Raw genomic sequence first — 23,261 nt, forward strand, 5'->3', positions numbered from 1 at the left:
TTTACGCAACACGCCTCCCATATTTTTAGCTACTCCAATTTTAGATGCAGATATCTTATCTAAAAAAGCCTGACACTATTTATTGACTGATGCCTTGAGAATAAGACTATGCAGCCATATTGCTCGTGCTGCGGCATTCGATACCCGATAAATTCAGTTGAAGAACCTTCGGTCGTTTCACGCCTTACCGGCTCCTGACACTTCCTTAAAGAAAAGTCGCCTAAATTATATTTTTATCGTAAACTGCATTTATTAAGCTTTCTTTTGATGCATAGTTTGCTAGGATTTTAGTGGAACTAGCGCGCAAAGGAATTTTTTTTCCCGAAGGATGCCCGCGAAGGTGGTCAGGTTCTCGACGAGAGCCCTCAACATCTAAAAAGCCTTTGTTTGTGTCGAACACCTACAAAAATTGACAAAAATTTTAAGTTTATGCTTCTTTTAATAACGCAAGAAAACGGCCAACTTTCCCGGAATATCGACCGAATGCTTTCGGTTGAGAAAAACCAACTCCCTCTTTCCGTGAAATGTTATTCATAACTATTTAAACTGATTTTTTTTTTACATGTATTGTGCTTGGCCTAATTTTCGAGTGTTTTCCAGGGAGACTTCATATTGATTTTAGTTACCATTGTTTTCCTAGTTTTTTCACTTCATTGAAGGATACGAGGCCTTACGGTTAAAAAAGAAAAAAGAAGGGAATGAAGAACGAAATCGAAAGTTTTTAGAAATGGTTACCGAAGTAATTCTCATCGACTTTACAGTAATAACCTATTTCTCATCCTTACGTCGCCTTTAGCCCTCCGCTTTGCACCACCAGCGAAGAATTCGAATTTAGCGAGACAACTTTCGAATTCAGCGAGACTACGCGGTATTAGTAATTCCCGAGGAGTTTTCGGTCTCACTCTTTAGATTGCTTCAAAAGTTTTCGAAAAGTCGCACACTTTCTTTTTACTTACTTTCTTACATTTTAACTTACTTACGTGCTTATTTGCTTGCTTATTTACTAACATATTTACTTACGGAGATAATAGCGTAATGGTTACGGTTTTATAACAGGCCAGTCACCACAAATAATAAACATCTAAAATCGCATGATTTTCACCCCAACATAAACCAACAAGCCTGACATTTTCAGCAATGCACCGCAATTTCTTTGTTTGCACGGTTTGAGCAACCAGAAAAAGTTTCCCCAAAAAAATTATATTGACATCAGAAAATAAAGAAATATATAACTCTCAATGAGTTGTTGCAGTATTGTACACCCTCTAATCTGGAAATCTCTTGTTGTTTATTAATTTTTTTTTTTGGATAAGTACATGAGTAAAGTTTTCTTTCTCTGATTCGATCACAAGCATGGGGCAAAGAAAAACGCCAAGTCATGAAGAGTCGAAACTGAGACCTTCGCGCCCTGATGCTCTGCAACTGAGCCACAGAGACTCCAAGGTGAGCTAAGTCACTACTTTATACTGCTAGGATCAACAATGTCGATGAATCTTCAGCTGGGTAGTAAAATGAGGAAAGATGTTTTTCGCCTCCAGTGTTACGAGAGTGGACGAAGAAACAAAATTGGACCCAACATCTTTCTTACAATATTAAATCACACGAAGCTTTCGACACTGTTGCTCCTAGCAGACTGCGGGATGTGTGTCACATATAAGCTCAGTAACAGCCTGACTAAGCTGACTGTAAGCCAAGTGATAGAGCGTCTGAGCGTGGCCTGAACCGAAGATTTATCTCATGAGCTTCTCAATTTCTATTTCTTAACTCTCAGAGCCAGTTTGGAGCTTCGGATGATTTCGATATAAATTTTGAGGAGTTTATGGTACCCCTTTACAAGCATGGCTTCATGCCCACAATACTATTTCTATTTTACGACGACCACGTGACTAAAAGGTTCAATTCAAGAATACGGTGGAACTCGTAAATTTATTTGAGATTACAGCTTTTTAAAAAAAAATTATGAACAAGGAACTAACTAAAAGCATGCGGTATTCTTCATAAAGCTAACTTATAGGATCATTTGTTACTCAATTTTGTGCCATATAGAATGATTCAATTCAGCAACCAACCCAAAATAAGCGATGAACTCACGCTGAATTTCTCATCGTTTCTCATAGACGCGAAGTTGTTCAATTTTGAATGCAAAATTTTACGTTCTAGTTTACAAATTTAGTCTTTTTGATTGCTCAGGAGCCCATTTACTGAAAGTTCCGGTAGTCACTAGTCCGAAAATGCCGTTTCTCAGATATCAATAGCTTTGAAATTCAAACTATAAAAAATTTATGAAAACGAAACAGAACGGGCTGGGTTTTGAGCGAATGCCCGCTATACTACTCCTTAGATTAAGATCTCAGAATATGACCCGCGAAGTTGCCAAAATTTGCGAGGAAAGAGCCCCTTGGGATAAATCGAGTCATTTTAGAATTTATGCAGTGTTGTATAGTAATACGTTTAGAATAATCGACGATATTAGTTCTGTTTTGTTCTTGTTTGTTTGCTTTTTTTTTTCGCCAGAGTATCTTTCATTACCGAAGCAACTCAATATCCTGGATACATATACCTAAGGAAATCTTAAGCCAGGCTTTCTATACGCGAAATTTGAGATCAGCATCGACGACTTATTTAACTTGCCTCTCTAAATTCTGGGTTGTCGGTGAAAAAACTCAATATTTTACAAGTAGCGATAACGTTTTGATAGTTTGATTCTGGAGACCTACATATCATCTGCACTTCACACACCTAAACCTAATACATTTGTTCGAATTCTAAATGTCACACTTATGTAAAAACGTACCGATCAATGAAACTAAAAAAGATAGTACAATATATATTTTAAACTTGGGGCAAGATACGATTGAGTAGTCTGATCGTCTGGGCGTGAGAAGTTCTGAGTAGGTAGTGCCTTCTTACCAGGACAATCAGACAACTCCATTGAATTTAAGTACTAAAGCTGTTATAGAATTTATGCTAAAAGGTCAACAAACTCTGAACACCTAAAAATTATCTAGAAGAAATTTAAACAAAACATCCTTTCAACTCCATTCACAGAGTCCTCTTTATTTCATCAACGAGGCGAGAAGAGAAGGGCCTGGGATGGACGTTGTCATTCACTCGTTGCCATTCGTCTAACTGTATAGAGGATGACGACAAATTGGGCAGCTACGACTGCAAATGTAAAGGAAATATTTCGGGCGAATGGAACTTAAACTTGTTTGAATTAAACGCGAGAACATTCAAGTCGATATCACCGTAAAATCACGGGTAAAACTATAAGAGACTGCAAAACTCCCAATCGACCCAGCATTGCTGTGGATTCAGAACTGTTCCAAGGCTGCATGCAAAGAGAGCTTTTCTCTCGAGTGTCGTTAGACCAAAACCCAGCTACTCACAACAGCCAGTCAGAAGCTAACATCACAAATCAATGAAAGATTCAGTTGAAACAAAGACAAGTTCCTTGAAAGGAAAGAAGACGCTAAAAACAATGCTTGATTTTGACGCTCCAGTTCACGCAGCTAGAAGTCGAGAGATGAACAGAGGCAGGCAACAGCCCCCTTCAGCCTCTGCCACAACTCCACCTACAAATCCGATTCAGAATTTTAACAAGATACCGTCAAATGGAAGAGAGCACTAACGCTCTCTTCGTTATGTTAGTTAATTCATAACAAATCATGACTTTGTAAGCATACTTACACGCCATTCTGAATCATTGCAATGGCACACTCTCTATGAACCTTGTGTGAGCATGGCAAGATTTGACAACCGCTGAATGCGTCCTTCAAATAAATGTTCCAAACGTTCATTAAGTAAACGTATTTGCAGGTATTATCCATCAATTTAACTTTTACAATCATTTCTTTTTTGAACAATTCTATTAAAACGCTTTCTTTTGTCTTAAGAACATTGCTGAGAAAAAATAAAATGCTCTCTTAGGGACCGGTCATTATTTATCGCCTGGGGGGGGGGGTCGGAGTATTTAGGGGGGGATCACATGGTTTTTTGAAGACCTTTAGGGGGGATCAGCCGTAATTGACAAGCATAATGGGGGGGATCAGACCAAAAAAAAAGGAATTTTAGGTCTGTTTACCTCGACAACTATCGGGGTGCATCAGAACGAAACAAAGAGCAAGCGCCCGGTGCAGCATACTTCCGAAAGATCGAATCGTTTATGGAAGACCACTATATTCGTGGAGAACTTTTTATGGAATTCTGTCGTGATGCCTGTAAAGAGTCAAGAGAAGAAAGTTCCAATCTCTGTTCCTGGTGTTCTAACAATAGATGGGTCGGTCCAGAAACGGAAAGAATTCCGCAACCTGTACCAGATTCAAACAATCCTGGACATTTCATGGATATCTATCAGACGGAATCGACGGGCAGGACACCAGATGATTACCTTCCAAGAAAATGTATTAAAAATCTGTACGAGGAAATTCTGACAGTATCAGAAACGATCAGGATACCATGAAGAGCTTCTGCTCAAAATATAATGTGGAAGAGAAGCACGTCATTGCATATGTTAATCATTTGAAGGATATTGAGATCCGAAAGGACATCAGAACAAGAGCAGCTCAGGAGCGAAGAAGGCAAGAGGCCGAACGAACGTACAAGGACTTTCAATGGGATAACCTCATCGAGGGTGGCAAAGTTGAAAAGTTGCGGGTAAGAGAACTAGACCTGTATCTCAACAAGCATGGTTTGATGACTGTGGGTCGGAAACTTGACAAAGTGAAGGCCATTCGATGTCACTATTACCGACAGAATAAAGAGACTGTGATAACAGAAGAACTGTCGAGTGATGAAGATGACGTGGAATCCGAGGATGAAGAATCCGAAAGTGGAGAGGCAGAGAGCGACGATGACTATGTTTTCGTGGATTTGGATGAACAGCCTGAGATTGGCACTTCCTCGACAATTCAGTTCGTATCTGACGAGCAAATATTTACCGTTGTGGTTCAAGGTCCATGAGACGTAAGTACCACTATTAAAATATCACTTGCATATTCAAAAAGTTATTTGGCGGTGGCTGGGAGAAAAGGGGGGGGGATCATGAAACTTTCCACTACCGATAAGGGGGGATCTCTAAAAAACTAGATACTCTACGGGGGGATCAGGTAAATGCTCCGATGTGACAACAAAAATACTCCGACCCCCCCCAGGCGATAAATAATGACCGGTCCCTTAGTATGTTGCTAGATTTGTCGCTCAAACATTGCATTTACCAGATTTCACCTTCATTGTCGATAATAAGGCTATAATTACAGCAGAAGGAAAAAAGCTGTTGGCCAATATTTCCTCTTGTAGAGCCGATTTTGTGTGCCGTGTCTTTAGACAATTTTTTTGAAATCTATACTCTTACACAAGCAAAAAGGAAAACGTTCCATGACACGAAGAGACATTTTCCTTATTGGAATCCATATTTAACGGCAGTGAAAAGTGTGCAGTTGCTTCATAATAATCGGGCATAAACAACAAATAACGTGATACTTCACAACGACATGAGAACACAAAATGTTAATCATACAGTACAACCGATGACAAAATCCACAGACACTGACAGTCATTTAACAAGTAGACGCGACAAACGAGAAAAGATGTGAAACGAACAAGACAGAGAAATCCCCTTGCAGCAACATTTAGTACGAAGAGTAGGTCATTACCTCCAAACAGATGCAGCACTCATCATGTCCTGAATTTTCTCGACAAGAATGTCTTCCTTCTAGCCGTTTGTCCAGACAGACGTTACACACATCACAGTGGAAGGAGCGGTCTTTGAAAATGCTGAAACGAAAACAGGAACATTACTTCGCAGGTAAATACTCGAGCAAAACTTAACATGACTCGTAAAGAAAATAAATTTCTAATGCAAAGTAAAAACCCTACATTTCTACTCGATTCGATCTAACGAAAGGAAACCTGATGCCAATGAGGAAACAAAAACTCATATTCAGTCGAGCTCAATTTTTTTATTACGATTTCGCAAAGACGGATTAGAAAACACTGGAAGTGGTAAATTTCATGTTCGTATCGATCAAGGCGTCTATCTTTCTTACTTAGCGTTGCTCTCGCCCTGAAGCTGGCGTCAGAATTTTCTTTCCATTCATACGGTAAGACTTGGTATCGAAGTAGGCCAATTACTTCCTTACTTTTGGGAAAGCAGGAATATCATGAAACAAACAAAAAAGAAGGAATTTCGTCATGAATATCGTTTCACCTACCGGCAGATACCACATTTTGTGCAGTGATATGGATTTTTGTCTGTGCCCGTGAAGTGTTTACACATAGAGCAGAAATATGCCGAGAGCTTTGTTTTACATCTAGCACAGGTTTGGGCGTCCTGGTTGATCTTAAAAAAGAAGAAAGCATTAAAAGCAATTCACATATAGTCTAAATGTTACTTGTCCATTTCCGCACTTATGAAATTTCAAATTTAATGATATGTCTAAATACCTCTTGTTGATGGTTACAAACCGAGCACTCAACATAACACGCCTCTCTTGCTTTGGAATTATCATTTGAACACCCAGAGTTGTTATGACAACGATGACAGGGAAAGAACTTTCCACAGCATGGGAACTTGACACGGCAGAGCCGCTTATAATGTTCACAGAGCCATTGTCGACCCTCAGCACCAGCTGATGTTTGCGTAGGTGTTTCCCTTCCACCGCTCTTCGGGTTACTGACTTCCTCTCTGTCATTCCTACATTCCGTTTGTCTTGTTTCACTTGCCTCCCTTTCTCTTCCTTCACGTGCTTGTTGTTCTTTCCTGGCCCGCTCTTCTTTTTGCCTTCGCTCTTTTTCCTTCATTGCCTTTTTCTTTACTTGTCTTTTTTTCAAGGTTTTTTCGACAAAGGAACAAGTTTCGGCCACTTGTAGCTCTAGGTCAGCTAACGAATCACAATTTGAGAGAGACGGTGGCCCTTGGCAAGCAGTGTCCTGATCTGCAAGTATTCTTGTTTCCCATGTCAGATTTCTGTTAGTGGCTGCTCGTGGTAGAGTGGAGATTTCCATTTCAGGGGAGACAAGGCCTTGTGTAATTGAAGTGGTATTAGATAAACTTGCAGGATTTCCATTCATTAATTTAAAATCATACTTTCTCTCCTGTTTTACTTCAGGATCAGAACGCTGATCCTCGACTTTTCTTTGTTCTGGTAGAAGGGGTGTTTGCGCCAACGGCGTGTAACCATTCATTAAAGCATGCGGAGATATCACTACAATTCGCCGTTCATCGCAGGAAAGCGTTTTGAGATGCTCCGATCCGTTGCAGGGAAGAGAGAGTAGAGGACGAACAGGCACTTGTAGATCCCAGCCGACCGCAGGGTTAGGATCGAAGGAGCCGTAAGGGTTTGGACCTTGTGCGTGAGCAGATACATTTGAACTTTCAGACTGAAACGATGGGGCTTGAAAGGAGTACGTAGCTCGATAGTCTTGCTCATTAGTTAAACAAGGTGACCCTTGATTCCCTGACAAGGTGTTGGAAGACCCTCCAATGGCGTTTTCCCTCGTATTCCCCATGTCATCGATAGGAGTGGTAATGCAACTGTCATCTGAGTGACGAGCAAGGAAGCAAGGCCTTATACCAAAGAAGTTTGATTCTTTTTTATCTATGGTGTTTCGCATATCATCTTGTGGTCTAACCTTCTCAGGTTTTGCGTCTTTGTCGTTCCAGTAAGTAACCGATTCGCGATTCTCGTAACTTCGGCCCCTGTTAGAGAAAAATGGAACTTTTCGTCCACCCTTTAAGCCTGTAAATTCCCCAGGCCTTGTGTTGTGACTTCTTCCAGATAGATACTCTTGATTCTTGTTTTTCAACTCTTGAGAAACTTTCAGTGACTTCGAATCGACTTTACATTCCCTATTCCTTCGGTTTTCATCCGTGGCATTATTGCACGAACTGGTTGAGGCAGCGGCACCACCATGACGTTCTACCTGGTCTGTAATTCGTGGAAGGTTGTCAGTCACACCGCCTTCCCTTTGAAAAGGTGGTTCAGTAGATCCTATCGAGGAATAACAGGGAAGACAATGTTGGATTGCAGAACTTTCACACGAAACATTTTTCATTGCACCATCAACTTCATCATCCATAGAATTCCCTAGCCAATCATCGGTTTGAATACACTTCTCAAGGTTTTCTTTACTCTTGCGTAATTTTCCATCAGTCTGAACCCTCAAAGTTAATGGCAGAACGAGTGGTGGTTGATTTGTCTGTCCTTCCTCTACATCGTTGCTACTATAGTTGAACTCTGAATTTGCAAGATTTGGAACTTCTCTTCCGCGTTTCTCCAATTCTAAACCACACGAATAGACGGAATACACCAAGGATTTAACTTTCTCTTCTGGCTCTGACCTTGACCTTCTGGAGACCTCATCAGTACCTTCTTCACCGGAGGATGATGATGATGATGATGATGATGATGATGATGATGATGAAGGTGATGATGACGAAGATGATGATGACGATGACGATGGAGGTAATGATGGTGATAAACTTACTTTACTGGATGATGATGTGGGCTCCACTAGATTTTCAGAGTCATAAGAGTCACTGACCTCTGTTTGAGTACTAAGATCAGATGTTGAGGGAATACTCAAGGAATCTGTTTGTGTCGATGATTCCGACAGGAACGACTGTCTGGAAGGTAAGGTTGGAAGAGAAGAAATAGGGCTTGGACGTTCTGCTTTAAGTTGATTTTCTAGCGGCTGGTGCTCCTAAAAATAGAACGAGTCAAAAACAAGAACAATAGCCAAAAATTAACCTCTAATCCTGCTATGAGGTATGAGGCAAAAAGAAGCTGTTCTTAATTGAAAGACAACCAAATTTTAGATTCTTAAATTTAATACATAAATCAATGGTGTTAGCTGAAAAAAGACATTCTCACTCTGACTTTGTCATATTTTTTACTTTGTTATATTGGTAAGCTGGATTTTACATTTAAGAGATGAATCGTTGCATAACAAGGATTCGTCATCATGGTTGAAAAACAAGTTTCATGCCTACAGTGATGAATGCTGCATTCAAAACACTTACTCTCATTAAAATGTCCCTAGCGTTTCCAGTCAGTTGTGACGCAGTACACCAGGCATCATCACTTTTTGTCTCGAAATGAATGCCAAAACTACGAGCACATTTTTCCATTTTGTCAGCGATCACCGTCTCAATTGGAGAACAATTGCATGGTGGAACTTCTTCTCGGACAATCTCAACTTTTCTACGGCTTTGAGAATAGTGAATCAAGTGGGTTTTCACTTTGATGGTGTCTTCATGGCACCGAATTACTATTTGCCCTATGGGTGGGCCTTGGATGTTCAACACGAGCTGGCTGTCTTTGACTACCACGTTCACAACCTCACCAAGCTCGCCTTCATTAGTTAAAATTTGCTTTAAAAGCTTTCCGAATAGAAAATTCGCGATTATTTTGTCTTGGAAGATAAATGATAGGCTTCCTTCATGAGTGTTTTCTGTGTTGACGAGAACCGGAGTTTGCGTTTCAGATCCTGAACCATCCTTAGCTGCCGATAGCACGAGTGGCAAAAGGGAAAGATCACCAGAAATCGAAGAAAGAGTGCTTTCCGCAGAGGTTAAGAGTTCCAATTCTAGGAAGTACTGTGCTGTCAATTCTATGCTCTGAGGGCTGCATAAGATCAAGTGAGGCAGACTGTCTTCTACTGCATTTATACTCCACGCATTTATTTCATTTAGTGCTGAAATATCAACTCCACGAGATATTGGACACTCCACAAGAAATCTGCGAGATCCTTTCCACTGATTACTATCAGTTTTGAGTGCCAAAGTTTTGAAAATTTGCCTCGATTTCCTTTCTCCAAAGTTTTCATCTTCACGTAAAGATGTTGTAAGCTCCTTGCTTTGAGAGTAACAGGGAGTATCTGCATCGTTTTCTTCAGTGACTTTTCGATTGTTCATCACCCCAAGAGGCGTCAACAAAATCAGGTCATGCATAACTTCTTTGCCAAGACATTGTATGTTTGAACTAAAAAACGCAAACCGAAGCTCTTCAACGAGAAATACATGAGTTACCTGAGGTGACTGTTGGTTTGACAGGAAAGACAATAGACTATGCACATCAGCTATCATCTCGTACATTTCCATTTCTACAAACGTCCGAAGGATTACGGCCAGAGCAACCATCAAGTTTGTATTTTCGTCAAAAAATATAATTTTGCTCTCCGGTTCATCAAATCTCTTCGCTTTGTCCTCAATGAAGCTCTTCAACCGTCCGAACTCTTTTCTTAATCTCTCTTGAACTTTCAGAAAAGTTCGACACTTCTTAGATTTTAGATGACACACAAGGAAAATCACTTTCAGTAAAATGACTTCAGAACAATCCAAATGATCATAAAACATACTTGCATATGTAAACGAGAGAAAGAGAAAAGCGACACTTTGATCCACTCCAACGTTAAACAAACAAAGACCAGCTTTCAACCAGTTAAAGCTCAGCTTTGCATAGAATTCCTTGGAGATGGAGGAATCCACAAAATCATCACTTTCTGAGAGTGCTCCTGGACGATCCCCAAGATCACTCGTTTGATGCTGGTTGAGAACCCTGGTTATTTCTATGCCAAACTCAGAAACCAGAGTTTCAAGTTTTAGTTGTTCTTCATGATCGACATCAGGAGATGGTGTTCTTTCGCTTTGTGAAGACAATTCAATGAATTTTGGCTTCAATTGGCACTCAAGTGAAACTTGGCAAATCCTTTCCACATTTTCCAGAACTGTCTGACTGCGCGTTAAGGATTTTTCTTCATGTCCACCGAGCCATTCTAGCCTCGCAAGACCTGCATTGCATTTGAGAACATCGGGGTGAATAGCACCAAAAGCTCCGGCGAAAATCTCTAATGCATCGGTAAAACATTGCCTCGAACGAGCGAAGTTTTCCAAGTGGAGGAAGACAAGTCCTTGCTTTGACAGAAAAGAAGCAACTGTTGGGTGATCTGCACCACATCTTTCACGAACAACCGGTACAAGATAGGAGAAATAGCTACAGACAAGGTCAAGATTACCTTGATAAAGGTGAATGTCGGCCACAGTCTCCACAGTTGTGACTGAGAAGTCTGACGAAAAGTTTGTACTAACATCAACAAGTTCCTTCAGCCCTTGCAAGGTCGAAATCTTAGAATCAATAAATGTCGTGGTCCCACTAGAAGCTTGAAGCATCAAACAAAGTAAACGGATTTTTAACAAAAGGAAGGTTAACAAACCCTTGTTTAGGTGTAATTTTGTTTCACAAAATGCTTTTAAGTTCTCGAGCTCGTCCAAAGCTTTTCTAAGATTTCTGCTCTCCAAAGAGGTTACGGCCTCATTGTAATCAACAACTGCAGTGATTCTTGGTTGTATGGCAAAGCGGTTTACATTAGAAAGGAAATCGTTTTGTAATTGCATGTCAGTTACATAACTTCTTTGAGCCTGACGCACTAGTCGTAAGTTGTTTGCTATTGTTAATATTTTCTCCTCGACAGTGACACACTCTTTTCCTGTTTTGAGTACTCTAAATATCGCAAGAGCTCTTTGAAGACTAACTTTTGCGTTTTGAAAACTTCCTTTGATAATATACACGCAACCTAAGTTGTTAAGGGCAACTCCAAGGCTAATAATTGATTCTTCGTCTTCAGCATTCTCAATGTACACTTTTAACTGCTCAAATACTTTCTCAGCTATATCAACACAAATCGTGATTAAAGCAACAGCACCAACTACATTGGCAAAGCAGACAAAGAAGTTGTTCTTAACGAACGTCTGGGGCAACAAAATTACTCCATTTCGAAGACTCCACGCCACATTCTCTATCGATATTTTCTCTGCCTTGTTTACTATCTCTATCTCCTGTAAAGTAGGTTTGGATAACTCACTTGGCAACAAGTCTTGGAAATACTGGTGAGTTTTTTGTAATGACTCTTTCCCTTGAACTAAGTTCCCCTGTTGCAGATAGCTAACCGTTAATCTAAGGAATTCAGTTCTGTCTGGAGGATCCATTTTCCTTGTTTCTAGGATAAAGAAAACAGCTGGTTTATTTGAAGAAAGTTCCTTTGGCTTAAATGACGGTGATGGTGATATTGATGGTTGTAAAGTTTCTCTACAAATCACTTTGCTCCCCCATAATATAACATTTATTCTTATTTAAAACAGGTGGACAAAAAAGAAAACATAAAGTTAACCGACCCTTGAAAGAGTCCTCTATGCTTTTTTCCTTTCTATGTATTAAGGGACTAGTCGTTGGGGAATTAGTCGTTAAAAACAGTGTATAAAGAAGGACTTAAGAAAATTGCTTGTCAATCAACCAACCAACCCCTCCCCTCCCCCTTCGTGATGAATATTGACAAGTCCTAAACGCCCCTTCCACAAATTTACATTACATTTCGCGTGAATTCTTGTCAAGTTCCCCCCCCCCCCCGTTAAATGAAAAAAGAAAGAAAAAAGCGAAGGCCTGAAGGAGAAATACTTTTCTGTTGAAGCCGCCAGGAAAACGATAGGTGTTAATAAAGAGTTAAAGTTGACTGAAATCGTATTTGGCGAACAAACACAAGGATAAGTTTTTTCGTCCGATCCCGTCCATGATGAGACCCCCACTGCTCGGTTGTTACGTGATGTTGGTCGCGAACCTGTCAGTTATGGAAGTGAAATGGATAGGTTGTTACGTGACGTTGGTAGAGAGTGCGTTGGTCATGGAAGCGAAACGGATATAGCTGTCTGGGGCAACACTATTATCCTTATGTTCATAACGTCACCCCATGTCTTCCAACTATCTTGAATTTGTTTACATTTGGATCAGTTGACAGGACATAGCCTACAAACAACAGAAACCGAGCGAAAAGCTTCAAGATGCTCTTATTTGAGAAGGAAAGAGAACCCTTTACAGAATACTATACAATTTAAGAAGACTAGCTCTGTGACTCCTATTTGGATCGGACGCCATTAAGCGATTTACTGATGATGTTTATAATTAATCAAGTCACTGAGGCCTATCATTGGGCAGTGGATCGTGAACAATTATTATGCAAATCAATCATTTTATAATTCAGTCTACACGTCGCAATATAGTATATGATTATGTGAACTTGTTGATCTTTCGACAGAGTATGAATTGAAAATTTAGTCACCACACCGCAAGGTTCACAAGCGGACATAAAATTGAAGACGATCACTCGCTTGTGAAACACTTAAGTGAATCTTCTCATAACATGTTTCAATCACGGAAACATAAGCAGAATTACAAGTCAGAAAAAAATTAACACTATAGCTAGCGTCTGTTATAAATTCCAAACGTTTATTACCTCGTTCGTCCGTTTTCTCAGAACATATCAGCAGCTTCCGGCCCAGAGCAGTTACATCTCACTAATTAAGAAAGATCGCACATACACAGTTTGTTAACATGTCAACAGCACATATTCCATTCTAAACTCAAGGGTAAATTGGCGCCAAATGCGTCACACTCCCATATATGTAAGCATGTATTTGAAGATGTGCTTTGTGAAGTATCAACGCTACAAATTTTACAAATACAAAGCTTAATTTAAAAGTCATCCTTGATATCTACCATAGAAGAATCATCAGTTAGGTAGAAGTGGCCATTGGTCAACGTGTTGGCGCCGAACCTCCAATGTATTAGAACGAGGTAACGATTTTCGCGCCTAAAGTTGAAACTGATTTATCCCGTGATGTACTAAAAATAGTTACCTACAGCTACTTAAGTAGTTGACATTTCCCAGGCATCCAGCCAAATGCTATGATTTCTATTCAACAGAGAGGCATTTGTAATTGTAGGAAACTGACTATCCGATGGCATCGTGCACTTTGACGGGTTGCGCGACAGAGAGTTGAAAACGAGTGACTGTTCTACGAGAGTTTTCAGTGAAGCTCCGCTGCTTGTTTTCATAGTTACAGCGCCACAGTAGAGGTGGAATTAAAGTAAATAAATAACTAGGTAAACAAGCTACGCAAGTTCGAAAGTAGCTGAATAAAGTCGGCGGCTTTTTGGAAGCTTTCGCAGCAATCTGACGAAGTGAGTTCATAAGCAATAAATCGAGGTTTTTTTAATCGATTTCACCTTCTGAAGTAAACCCCAGTTCTGTGTAACAAAAGACCAACTTTTTATTCCGAACTTAAACACGCAGTTGTTCCCCCGAGCAGGACACGTGAACTCTTTTACTCTCTTTACTTTACTCTTTACTTTACTCTTTCAAAGTATTGCTATAACATGTAGCATATGTAAACAATACGACTGTAAAACGAACACACGGCTACGTCACCTTCGGCACACGAATGAGATTTAAATAAACTGCTTTGCTCCGATCCGTTTTTATTCAGTATCGTTGCATTGATGGAGGTGACACTACGAAACACTACGATTGCCAACGATCAGATGTGAAAAGAGAACAATAAACGCTCGTTTTGGCTGACTGAAAAAAGTTGCATTCGGAATTTTGTTACACACAGGATATTGTTGTTTCATTTTCTCAGAATCGAAACGAATCTATTTTACCTTCAGCAGCTACCTTAACGAAATGAGACCGTCGGATTTTACCGTTACATCGCGAGTTATAATAATTATGAATGGTAATATTAGATTGGAAACAACATTTCGGGAAAAAAAGATTTCGAATTTAGCAAGTTATCTAGTCTTCCTCTGCCAATGCTGAGAATAAATCACGCTTTCTATACTCTCTCAGATCTCGCACCTGAACTTAGTGTCGGCTGGGATGAAACTTTTTGCCAGCTGATAAACTCAAACCACAGTGATCGGTTTTTGTCAGCATTTGGTAAGGGTAGCATTTCCCGAAAAGGTCCGTGCGATTTGAGAGACAACTATCTAAGCGTGAGAGGCCTCTTGTCGGAAAATCCAGCATCGCCGATTCCAGCCTGTCAATTCTTCTAATCGATCGATGTTCAGTTTATTCAAATCGCCGCCGCATACAACAACATTTTGCGGGTGTTCATCCAATTTATTATCAACAATGTTGGTTATATGGCTCATTGAATCTACTTCCGCGTATTTGCGTTTAGGTAGGTGATACATTCCGCACACTAAAAACTGGTGTCCCGTTGGGAGACGCAAGTTTATGCAGATAACTTCATACAAGGTTGAGCGATAAACATTGAAGATAGAACAATTTGCGATGTTTACTAAGGCGTCCGGTTGTGCTGGTTTGAGGTGCTTTCCATTACTACACACACACAGCTATATCATTCTGTCACATATCAGCCTCGAGTGCAACAACGGCTCTAACTTTGTTCTTGGTTTTAGTGAGGCTACAAATGTTAATAAACATGCATTTGGGCACCGCAAAAACAGAATGATTGGCCGATGGCTTTGGCTCGCGGGGTACAGGTGTTAGACATCTCCACATAATCGGCACCTTCAAGTCACCCATTTGACGACAGCGATGGCTTACATCAGCTTCGATACCTTGACAACGCTTAATTATCCATAAGGGTTCAGAGATGTGTTGATAGTCTTTGACTGTTCTTCTGCCATTTTTATGTCCGCCTCTGTATTCTTCATCGAAGATGGTGCAATTCTAGGCTCGGTTCATGTTGACGTCACAATTAATTAGAAATTTATATTACAGCGGGGAAGCACCGCGGATGTTTCTACAGAGCGGAAGACCTACTTCTTCGATTATATTAGCTTTCATTAAAATTTTGTAGGATTCCTTTTCGCTTTTGTTTTGTGGTCTCTTTTATCAAGAAATAAAGTTTAACAGAAGACAAACTTTGAGAAAAACCAGTCTACTTCGAAGTCTTCATTTCTCCGAAAACTTGCGATTAACCTCCGAACAACCTCAGAGGTCTTGAAATATTAGACAGATCGATAATGCCAGCTTTCTTTTACGTAACCTCTCGTATGTCTGTCTAGAGGTAAACGAGTAGAAAGCATTCTGAGAGAACTAAGTTTGTAAAGAAAATAGATTCCGTACATTTTTCATGGTAACATCGTTTCGTGATCCCTTACCGCGTAAATCTGTAAACTGGGTCGAGCATCGCATACTAGTTATTTTCCCAGGAGAAATTAAATATAGTCGACGCCCGATAACTTGAACCTTTATGGGAAAAAGACTCGATAGTTGAAAACAAAGGGTCGCAAATAGCGGAAAAACGGCGTTTATTGTTTTTCTTTTCCTACACTACACATTTTCATCGAAGCAAACATTAAATTTCTGCTTCAAAATAAATTAATGGGTTTTGACTGCAGTACAATGTTTGTTTTAATTTGTCACGTATTGGCGGACGTGGTTTAATGCGATTCGAGTCATTGAGGGTAAGAATGTAAAAAGAATTACTTGAAGGGCTAGCAGGAGATTTGAGGGTAAAATTGCAGTAAATGTATGACGGACATCAAGGGGAAATCATGATCAATTTTGGTTCGAGTTAGCGCGATGTCGAGTTAGGGAGGGTTCGAGTCATCGGGAGCCGACTGCAATGTAACAGTAAATCCGAGACAATTTACGAATACACTCTCTCCAGGAGACGCTCTCTAAAAAATTGGAATCTATGTCTACCAGATATTTGGCTGTTAAAAATAACTATGCATACCAAGGACTGAATTTAGGCCTATTAAAGAAACTTCTTATGTACACGTTTAATTTGACCGTCGTAAGGACAAGTATATACACACACGCGTGCCTCTTTTTTCCGCTTAGGATTTCGCGTGGTGCGTGCTCTGTAAGCTTTGTTTGCTTTATCAAGGTAGAGTGACGTTGAATCTTTAAAGAAATAAAACAAAAAGGCAGAAACTGTCTGTGCCTGAGCCATTTATATACAAAGTTGGAGTTATATCTACTATGTCTATTGAAAATTTGTTGATGAAGAGAGATATAATCGCATGGCTGTGTACAAGATGAATTCTTTCATAGGCTATAAACAGTCATTCGTTTTTGGAAAGATATTGAGCAAACGGACGATCTCTTCTCACTCAAAAGCAAAAATAACTGAATTAAACAACAGTTTTGAAACATGTTGTCAGCCGAACTTCAGACTTCCGTATTTATATCGATTTGATAACAGAACCAAAATATGTATCAGCATGAAGAAGTTTTGAACACAGTAATGGTATATGTATGTGACCCATACAAGATACAGATCACTCACCTTTCATAACGCACAACTATAGCTACAGATCACATCATATTGTTCATAGTGAAACATTTGGTTAGCATGTATTCCTCGCTGACGGAACAAGGAAGTGGAGCAGAATCAAGTATATTATACTGTCCGTTCTATACCAGGCTCTCCGCTTAGCACGGGCAGCTGGTCTTCAAGTACGTGAGAGAAGTTTTAATTGAATGGAATATGGAGAGAAGCACCTCCTTTCTCTCCATCTTTCTTTCCTCTGTTTTCTCCTTTTTTCTCTCTCAGTCCCCTGATTCAAGACCAAGGAGTACACAGGTAGCTAAGTGCTTAATATCTGGCAATTGATGAATGGCCGTGAATCAAAAAGCTGAAAGACTTTACGACGTTAATTAATTAGTTAATTAAAGACTTTACGACGTTAATTAATTTTTTCGAGGATCGCAAACTTTATTCATCTTTGAAAAATTAACTCGAGCTTACCTATTCCAAATTGCCTTTCAGGTAAGTTTATTACCTTAATAAAAAACTTCACGTGCAGTAGTGTGCCACATCCGTTTCATGCAGTCCACTGTTCTCAGAAAGGAAAGAGGAAATTAGCCTTTACGTAACGTTTCGTTGAATGGCCCCGACAAACAATCTTTCTGTTACATTCCAAGGCTGTTGCTCAAAGTTCTTCATTAACCTAATTAACCATTTACGTATTGTAATTAAAATAGTTCTGCAATAACTTACTATGATTGCGAATTTCAATGGAAACGATAAATGATACTTCACTTTTATGATATGAGAGTGCGTACCTTGAATGTTTGTACTTCGAATGTTTGTACTTTTGGGTAATAGATATGTTTGATACAATCAACAATCTCCCAAGATTTTCAGTTTCGGTTACCGAGGTCTCGCCGCATCATTATTTTCGTTGTTTCATTCTGCTCAGTATAAAAATGTGAATGTCTCAATGTCCGGGCTAGAAATTTTCCCGAATGAATACTCAGGCTAGCGTGAAAACTTGAAAGGTCACATTTTGCCCAACACGGTAACTCAGCTTAAGTTTTCGTACAGCATTTAAAACAGAAAGAAACCAATAAAATCACAATTGGATACCCTTAAATAAAAAAGTTATAGTAGCTGGTTCAGTCTGGTTCTCGGAGTAATATAAACATAACCTTTTTGAGCTGCACTGTGTCTGGTCGTGAGAATTTATAGATTTAGCAGCATTGATTTACATTTCGAAGAAACTCGCACTGCTTATTCGCCAGATGGAGGTATACTTTTCGCATGTCATGACAGGTTTCTGTTAAGCGCTTATGGCATCCGCAAACTTGATTTAAATACTAGCGGAAAACTCGACTTTTGAATCAAGTTTTCATGCCACAATTTCATATTGTATCACTCTGGAAAAGCGGAAATTGTGACGATAGCTCGAGGTAAATCATGACTACCCGAAAAAGAAAATTTCCCTTAAAGACATCAGTACTTCATTTGATGGATTTGACTTTTCAGGCCACAGATAACATACCTTGTTGAAACGTTTCCTTGTTACCGCAAGTACGATGGATCTTCGGGATCTCGTTAATATCGAAGTTCCTGAGTTGGAAGAATAATCAACGCTATCACATACATATAATTTTCACTTTCGGAAACAGATTTCAAAACCTTCAGCCTGCGGTCAATGTACAAAGAGGCAATTAGTGTATTATCTAAGCTAATTTTAAGGTATGCAAACATTCTCGAGATGTTTCGTAAAGGGCAATGGTCAGATAATGGGTAATACAATATAAGAAAAGGAAAATTTAATTTCGGAGCCTAAAACGACAAAGCTCAAAAATTAGTTTGCCATAATTTATTCACTTACTATGGCACAATGATCAGTTCATCATTGTAAAACGTTTTCATAACTTATACAATAGCAGGTATTGTGTTCATTAGGAACCGATTCCCGTTGCTCGGAGATAGCTTGCGCGGAGATAAAGTAAATTCCGTCTGGTGACGCAAGAAGGAGAATTAGGATGAAACAAAGCGAATTATTGCGCTCTCGGATGAAGAAACCACTATTTGACACAAAGTTTTTTCAGAGAGAAGAAAATTTAAGTTACAGATATAAACTGGTCATGAATGAAGAAGCTTCTAGAACTATCAGATCAGCCCCTCTCAGTCTTTGGCTGTTTGCGAATCGGGTTTTGCTTTTACTGTGTCAAATGTGCCAATCAACGTTTGAAAGACTGTTAGTTTCTGTTTATGGACACGTTACGCTTGACTGTAATTGACGCAATTAAAAAACCCCGAATACTCTAAAGGTATTCATAACAAAGGTAAAACTACACTTGAAATCCGGGGAGTCCCCGGACTGAAGCAGGCTTAATTAAGGACCAAAGATCGACCTCATTCCGAAAGGACTTGTTCCTGTGAAAAATGATGCAATTTTTAAAACCGAGTAGGCTTTGGAGACGAGTATGACCACTGATGAAAATTTGGTGGCCGTCGTACAAATTTTTCTCGCAAGTGGCTGGAAAAGAACCTCTGATAATTTCAGTCATAAAGGACTAACTCTAGGATATTCTCACGGTGATTAAAAAAATCAAGGGGTGTTATTATATTGAGAAAAAAGAAAGTTTAATCTAGGGCTGGGCTAGATGAGCTCTTTTGAATTTTAATTTTTAACCTGCTCATCAAAAAGTATAATTCTCTCAATAAGGAGCTTGAGATCAAAAGCGTTTTGAAACTTATTGTAGGCGCAAGAATTTGTATTTGTTTATTTTCTCGTCTTCATTAGTGTCCTTTGTCAGTTACCAGTTTTGTACTTGTTATATTTATTTGCATATCGTATATATATTGGTTGCGCGTAATTTATTTGGTTAGTTGTCTAGTTCGCGAAAATTATCGTTACATATCTAGCTCTGGGTTTCATGTTTTCGTCTTTGGTTGGGTCACATTCGTCTTGTAAGTATCCTTGTTCATTTCGCTTTGTCGTTTTCCAGTACTTTCACTCATACGATGTAAGTTATTTTATGCTCATTCGCGTGTTTAATTTTGTCATTTTCAGTTACCGTATTCAACAATGTGTCAAGTTTGTTCTAGTAAAGTTTGAAATACGAGTGATTAGCGTTTGCGGCTATACTTATGTCATGCTGGATAGAGTGAAGGAAGCATATGCGTCACGGCGCCGAGACGAAATCCGATCAAAGTTACACGTCAATGAAATTGGCGACAGAAAATACGTATTTAAGCTCCACAGACGGCAACCAGCAAACAGTCTATTTTTATAAATCACTAACAATAGAAAGGTACTTCTTAAGTTTCGTGACGACTCTGTAACCGAATAGAAAAACAATGACATTCTCCGTAAAATTATCAGTGGTTTGTGTAACTGATAAATTTAGTTTACAGCATGTGGCGGCATCGTAAGACTTTTTAATCGTAGTAGTTAGCAAAACATATTTGCAGAAAGAGGGATTATAGAAGGAGGGCAACCTTTTTGGTTACTTCAGCTGACAGTAAGTTAAACAGATAATTTTGAAATAGAAATTTATGTCTGAAATTAGAAAACTTAAGCCCAAAATAGTTCATGTTTGGGCTCATGTTCGGTGCAAGTCTACCTACACGTTCATGAGCGACGAATAACATACAAAACGAAGAAGTTAAGCAAAAGAGGCTCGTAAGGTAATTGTGACAAAGCGAAGAATAATTTTTGGCTGGTTCTCAAGCTGAAGTAAGACCCAATATTTTCTTTGTTTTGAGCTTTGCTTTCCCACACAAGTGAAGCAGAACTATCGTAAAATTCGCCTTTCCGAAGCTGCGCACTCCAGGGAGACGTTTGACGCGAGAAAAGGCATAAACCACATGCTTTCGTGAGAAAATAAATGCACTTCTCTCTGGACACCTTCTCGAATTCGCTTCCATTTTTTGCTAAACATGCTCACAAAGAGTTGAGTGAATGGATTATGGCCGGCGCCATACTTCTACCTCTATCGAGTGAAGCAGCCCAAAAATAAGTGGATCTTAAATGAGGGGCACGAATGATACTTCTCTCTTACAAATTTGGTTCACTGATACGTGTGAAACCAGTCCTCACACAACGACTTATGACTCTTTGATCTAAGAAAAGCTCTAATCCTTTGAAATTTAAACAACCGTTCCTCTATATATGCATAGGTAACAGACTACCTTGACTAAGACAGAGATTTTGATCAACTAAGATTTTCTAAAAATGAATTCCTGAACAATATAGGAAATAATGTTGTGATAGATACCTTAATCTTCAAGATTTGCCTTCATGCTCAGATTCAGTGCATGGGAACTTCTTCACAATCAGTGAATTCTTCGAAGCCACCGTACTTCCCAGAAATATAAAGGAAGTGACGTAATGATTAGTACTCGACATCGGCAGGGTTAACGTAACTATCACAGAGTTATTTCCTTTTATGGTTCATGAATCGACTTCGGGAAAGCTTAGTTAACTAAGATCACAGTCTTAACTAAGATAGTGTGATGTGTATGCATGTATAATCGTTTAAGACATAAAGCAAGAAGATAGAAGATATTATTGTTGGACGCCATTCATAATTTATGCGTTTTCTGTTTAATTCTCTGAAATATGGAGGAAGTGGCGTAATAATTTGAAGTCCGTGGGTTTCGTATTCTGATGTGAATGCTATGGCCACAAGGCAAGCGGAGGACGCGGAGAGTTGTGAGAATGACGATATGAAAGTGAAATGTGATCATCGCAGTAAATTTTCCAATTTAAGCAATTGGAAAGAAGAAGCCTGAAAAAAATCAGGACTTCAACGGGATTCGAACCCGTGACCTCCACGATACCGGTGCGATGCTCTACCAACTGAGCTATGAAGCCACACATTGGGAGCGAGGTCAATTTATTGAGATCATATCTTCCCGTGCAGTGAAATGATGTGAAGTTTTTAAATGAAATAATTCATATTATGAATAATATGAATTATTTCATTTAAAAACTTCACATCATTTCACTGCACGGGAAGATATGATCTCAATAAATTGACCTCGCTCCCAATGTGTGGCTTCATAGCTCAGTTGGTAGAGCATCGCACCGGTATCGTGGAGGTCACGGGTTCGAATCCCGTTGAAGTCCTGATTTTTTTCAGGCTTCTTCTTTCCAATTGCTTAAATTGGAAAATTTACTGCGATGATCACATTTCACTTTCATCTACAACCGCAGTACAAATATGAATTATTTCATTTAATGACGATATATTACTCAAATATGACCATAATATATTTGACTTATTCTCTTCCCACTACATCCCACACTTTTCTTGTGCGCCCTGAGAAGACAGCGACTGAGTCCGAGTTAAGTCTGTAGCCAGGGTATGCAAGACTGAGTCTTTAGCGCCATGATATGAAATTCTGAACTAGCAATGAGTTTTTTAAAAATGAGTGACGGGTTCTTGAGAGCCTGAATCGCTTTAAAAAAAAATAGGCACAGTAAAACGTTTCTTGAGCCAGCAATATTCAAGGCGGTTTGACGTGAGACTATATATGGTAGTAGATAGAGCGAGATTGGTGAAGAAATGTACCAGACTAATCGAGTTCGTTTGGCGCCAAAATACGCACAGATATTTGTTCGCGGACATAATCCTCTAATGTTACACAGTTTGATATCTTAGGAGAACTAGAAGAAGACTTAGAAGAAGCGTGCCCTTCCACGCTGGAGATAGTAGACCCTTAGGTTTAGAAGGGATTGTGAGATCAAAGTTGAGTAAATATTTCCCTGGTAATATAAATGAAATATGCGGGAAGAAACGATTCCTGACAATCAATAAGTGCTTCGTTAGTGCTTGTAAATTATTAAAACAGACAATAAATATACTGTTGAATTAGAAAAGAACATTTCTGTGTTGCATTCAATGAGCGCCACCCTCAAATAGGCGCAGCTCATGAATAAGCGCCACACTTGCAGAGCTTCTAGCTTATTTCTGATAAAATTCAATTGTAGAATGGTTCTCATTTTAAGAGGTTTTGGTCATCCCCCCCTCTCCGAAAAAACCTCATGTTTTTGGGAGAACATTTAATTTTAGCTCCACACGGGGATCTTCTGTGCCAAAGGATATGTTCGCGACGCATTCCTTTGCCAAATTAATTGTTTAGTTGCTTGCCTATTAAAAGATTGTAAAAACGGAGAAGAGAAAGAGAATGGAGAGACTCTGATGTC

The 23,261-nt window shown here is 39.3% G+C and overlaps 1 protein-coding gene across 5 annotated transcripts; it reads right to left on the reverse strand.

The window, feature by feature from the left end:
- Positions 1-1,907: 1,907 nt before the first annotated feature.
- LOC113675830 (uncharacterized) lies at positions 1,908-18,763 on the reverse strand. Of its 5 annotated transcripts, none has more exons than XM_089214447.1 (8): positions 18,597-18,763; positions 13,285-13,345; positions 9,023-11,997; positions 6,445-8,703; positions 6,213-6,340; positions 5,655-5,775; positions 3,691-3,773; positions 1,908-3,165 (listed from the first exon to the last, which is right to left on the reverse strand). In XM_089214447.1, exons 3-8 carry the CDS (start codon positions 11,984-11,986, stop codon positions 3,126-3,128), a joined length of 5,595 nt encoding a protein of 1,864 aa, XP_089070573.1. In that variant the 5' UTR covers positions 11,987-11,997; positions 13,285-13,345; positions 18,597-18,763; the 3' UTR covers positions 1,908-3,125. The 5 variants fall into 5 exon arrangements, with proteins under 5 accessions (XP_089070573.1, XP_089070571.1, XP_089070572.1 ...); XM_089214445.1 differs by lacking the exon at positions 18,597-18,763 and adding an exon at positions 17,099-17,414; XM_089214446.1 differs by lacking the exon at positions 18,597-18,763 and adding an exon at positions 13,548-13,675.
- Positions 18,764-23,261: the final 4,498 nt, after the last annotated feature.

This window comes from Pocillopora damicornis, chromosome 8 (assembly GCF_964200805.1).
Source record: "Pocillopora damicornis chromosome 8, jaPocDami1.2, whole genome shotgun sequence".
Taxonomy (NCBI): domain Eukaryota; kingdom Metazoa; phylum Cnidaria; class Anthozoa; order Scleractinia; family Pocilloporidae; genus Pocillopora; species Pocillopora damicornis.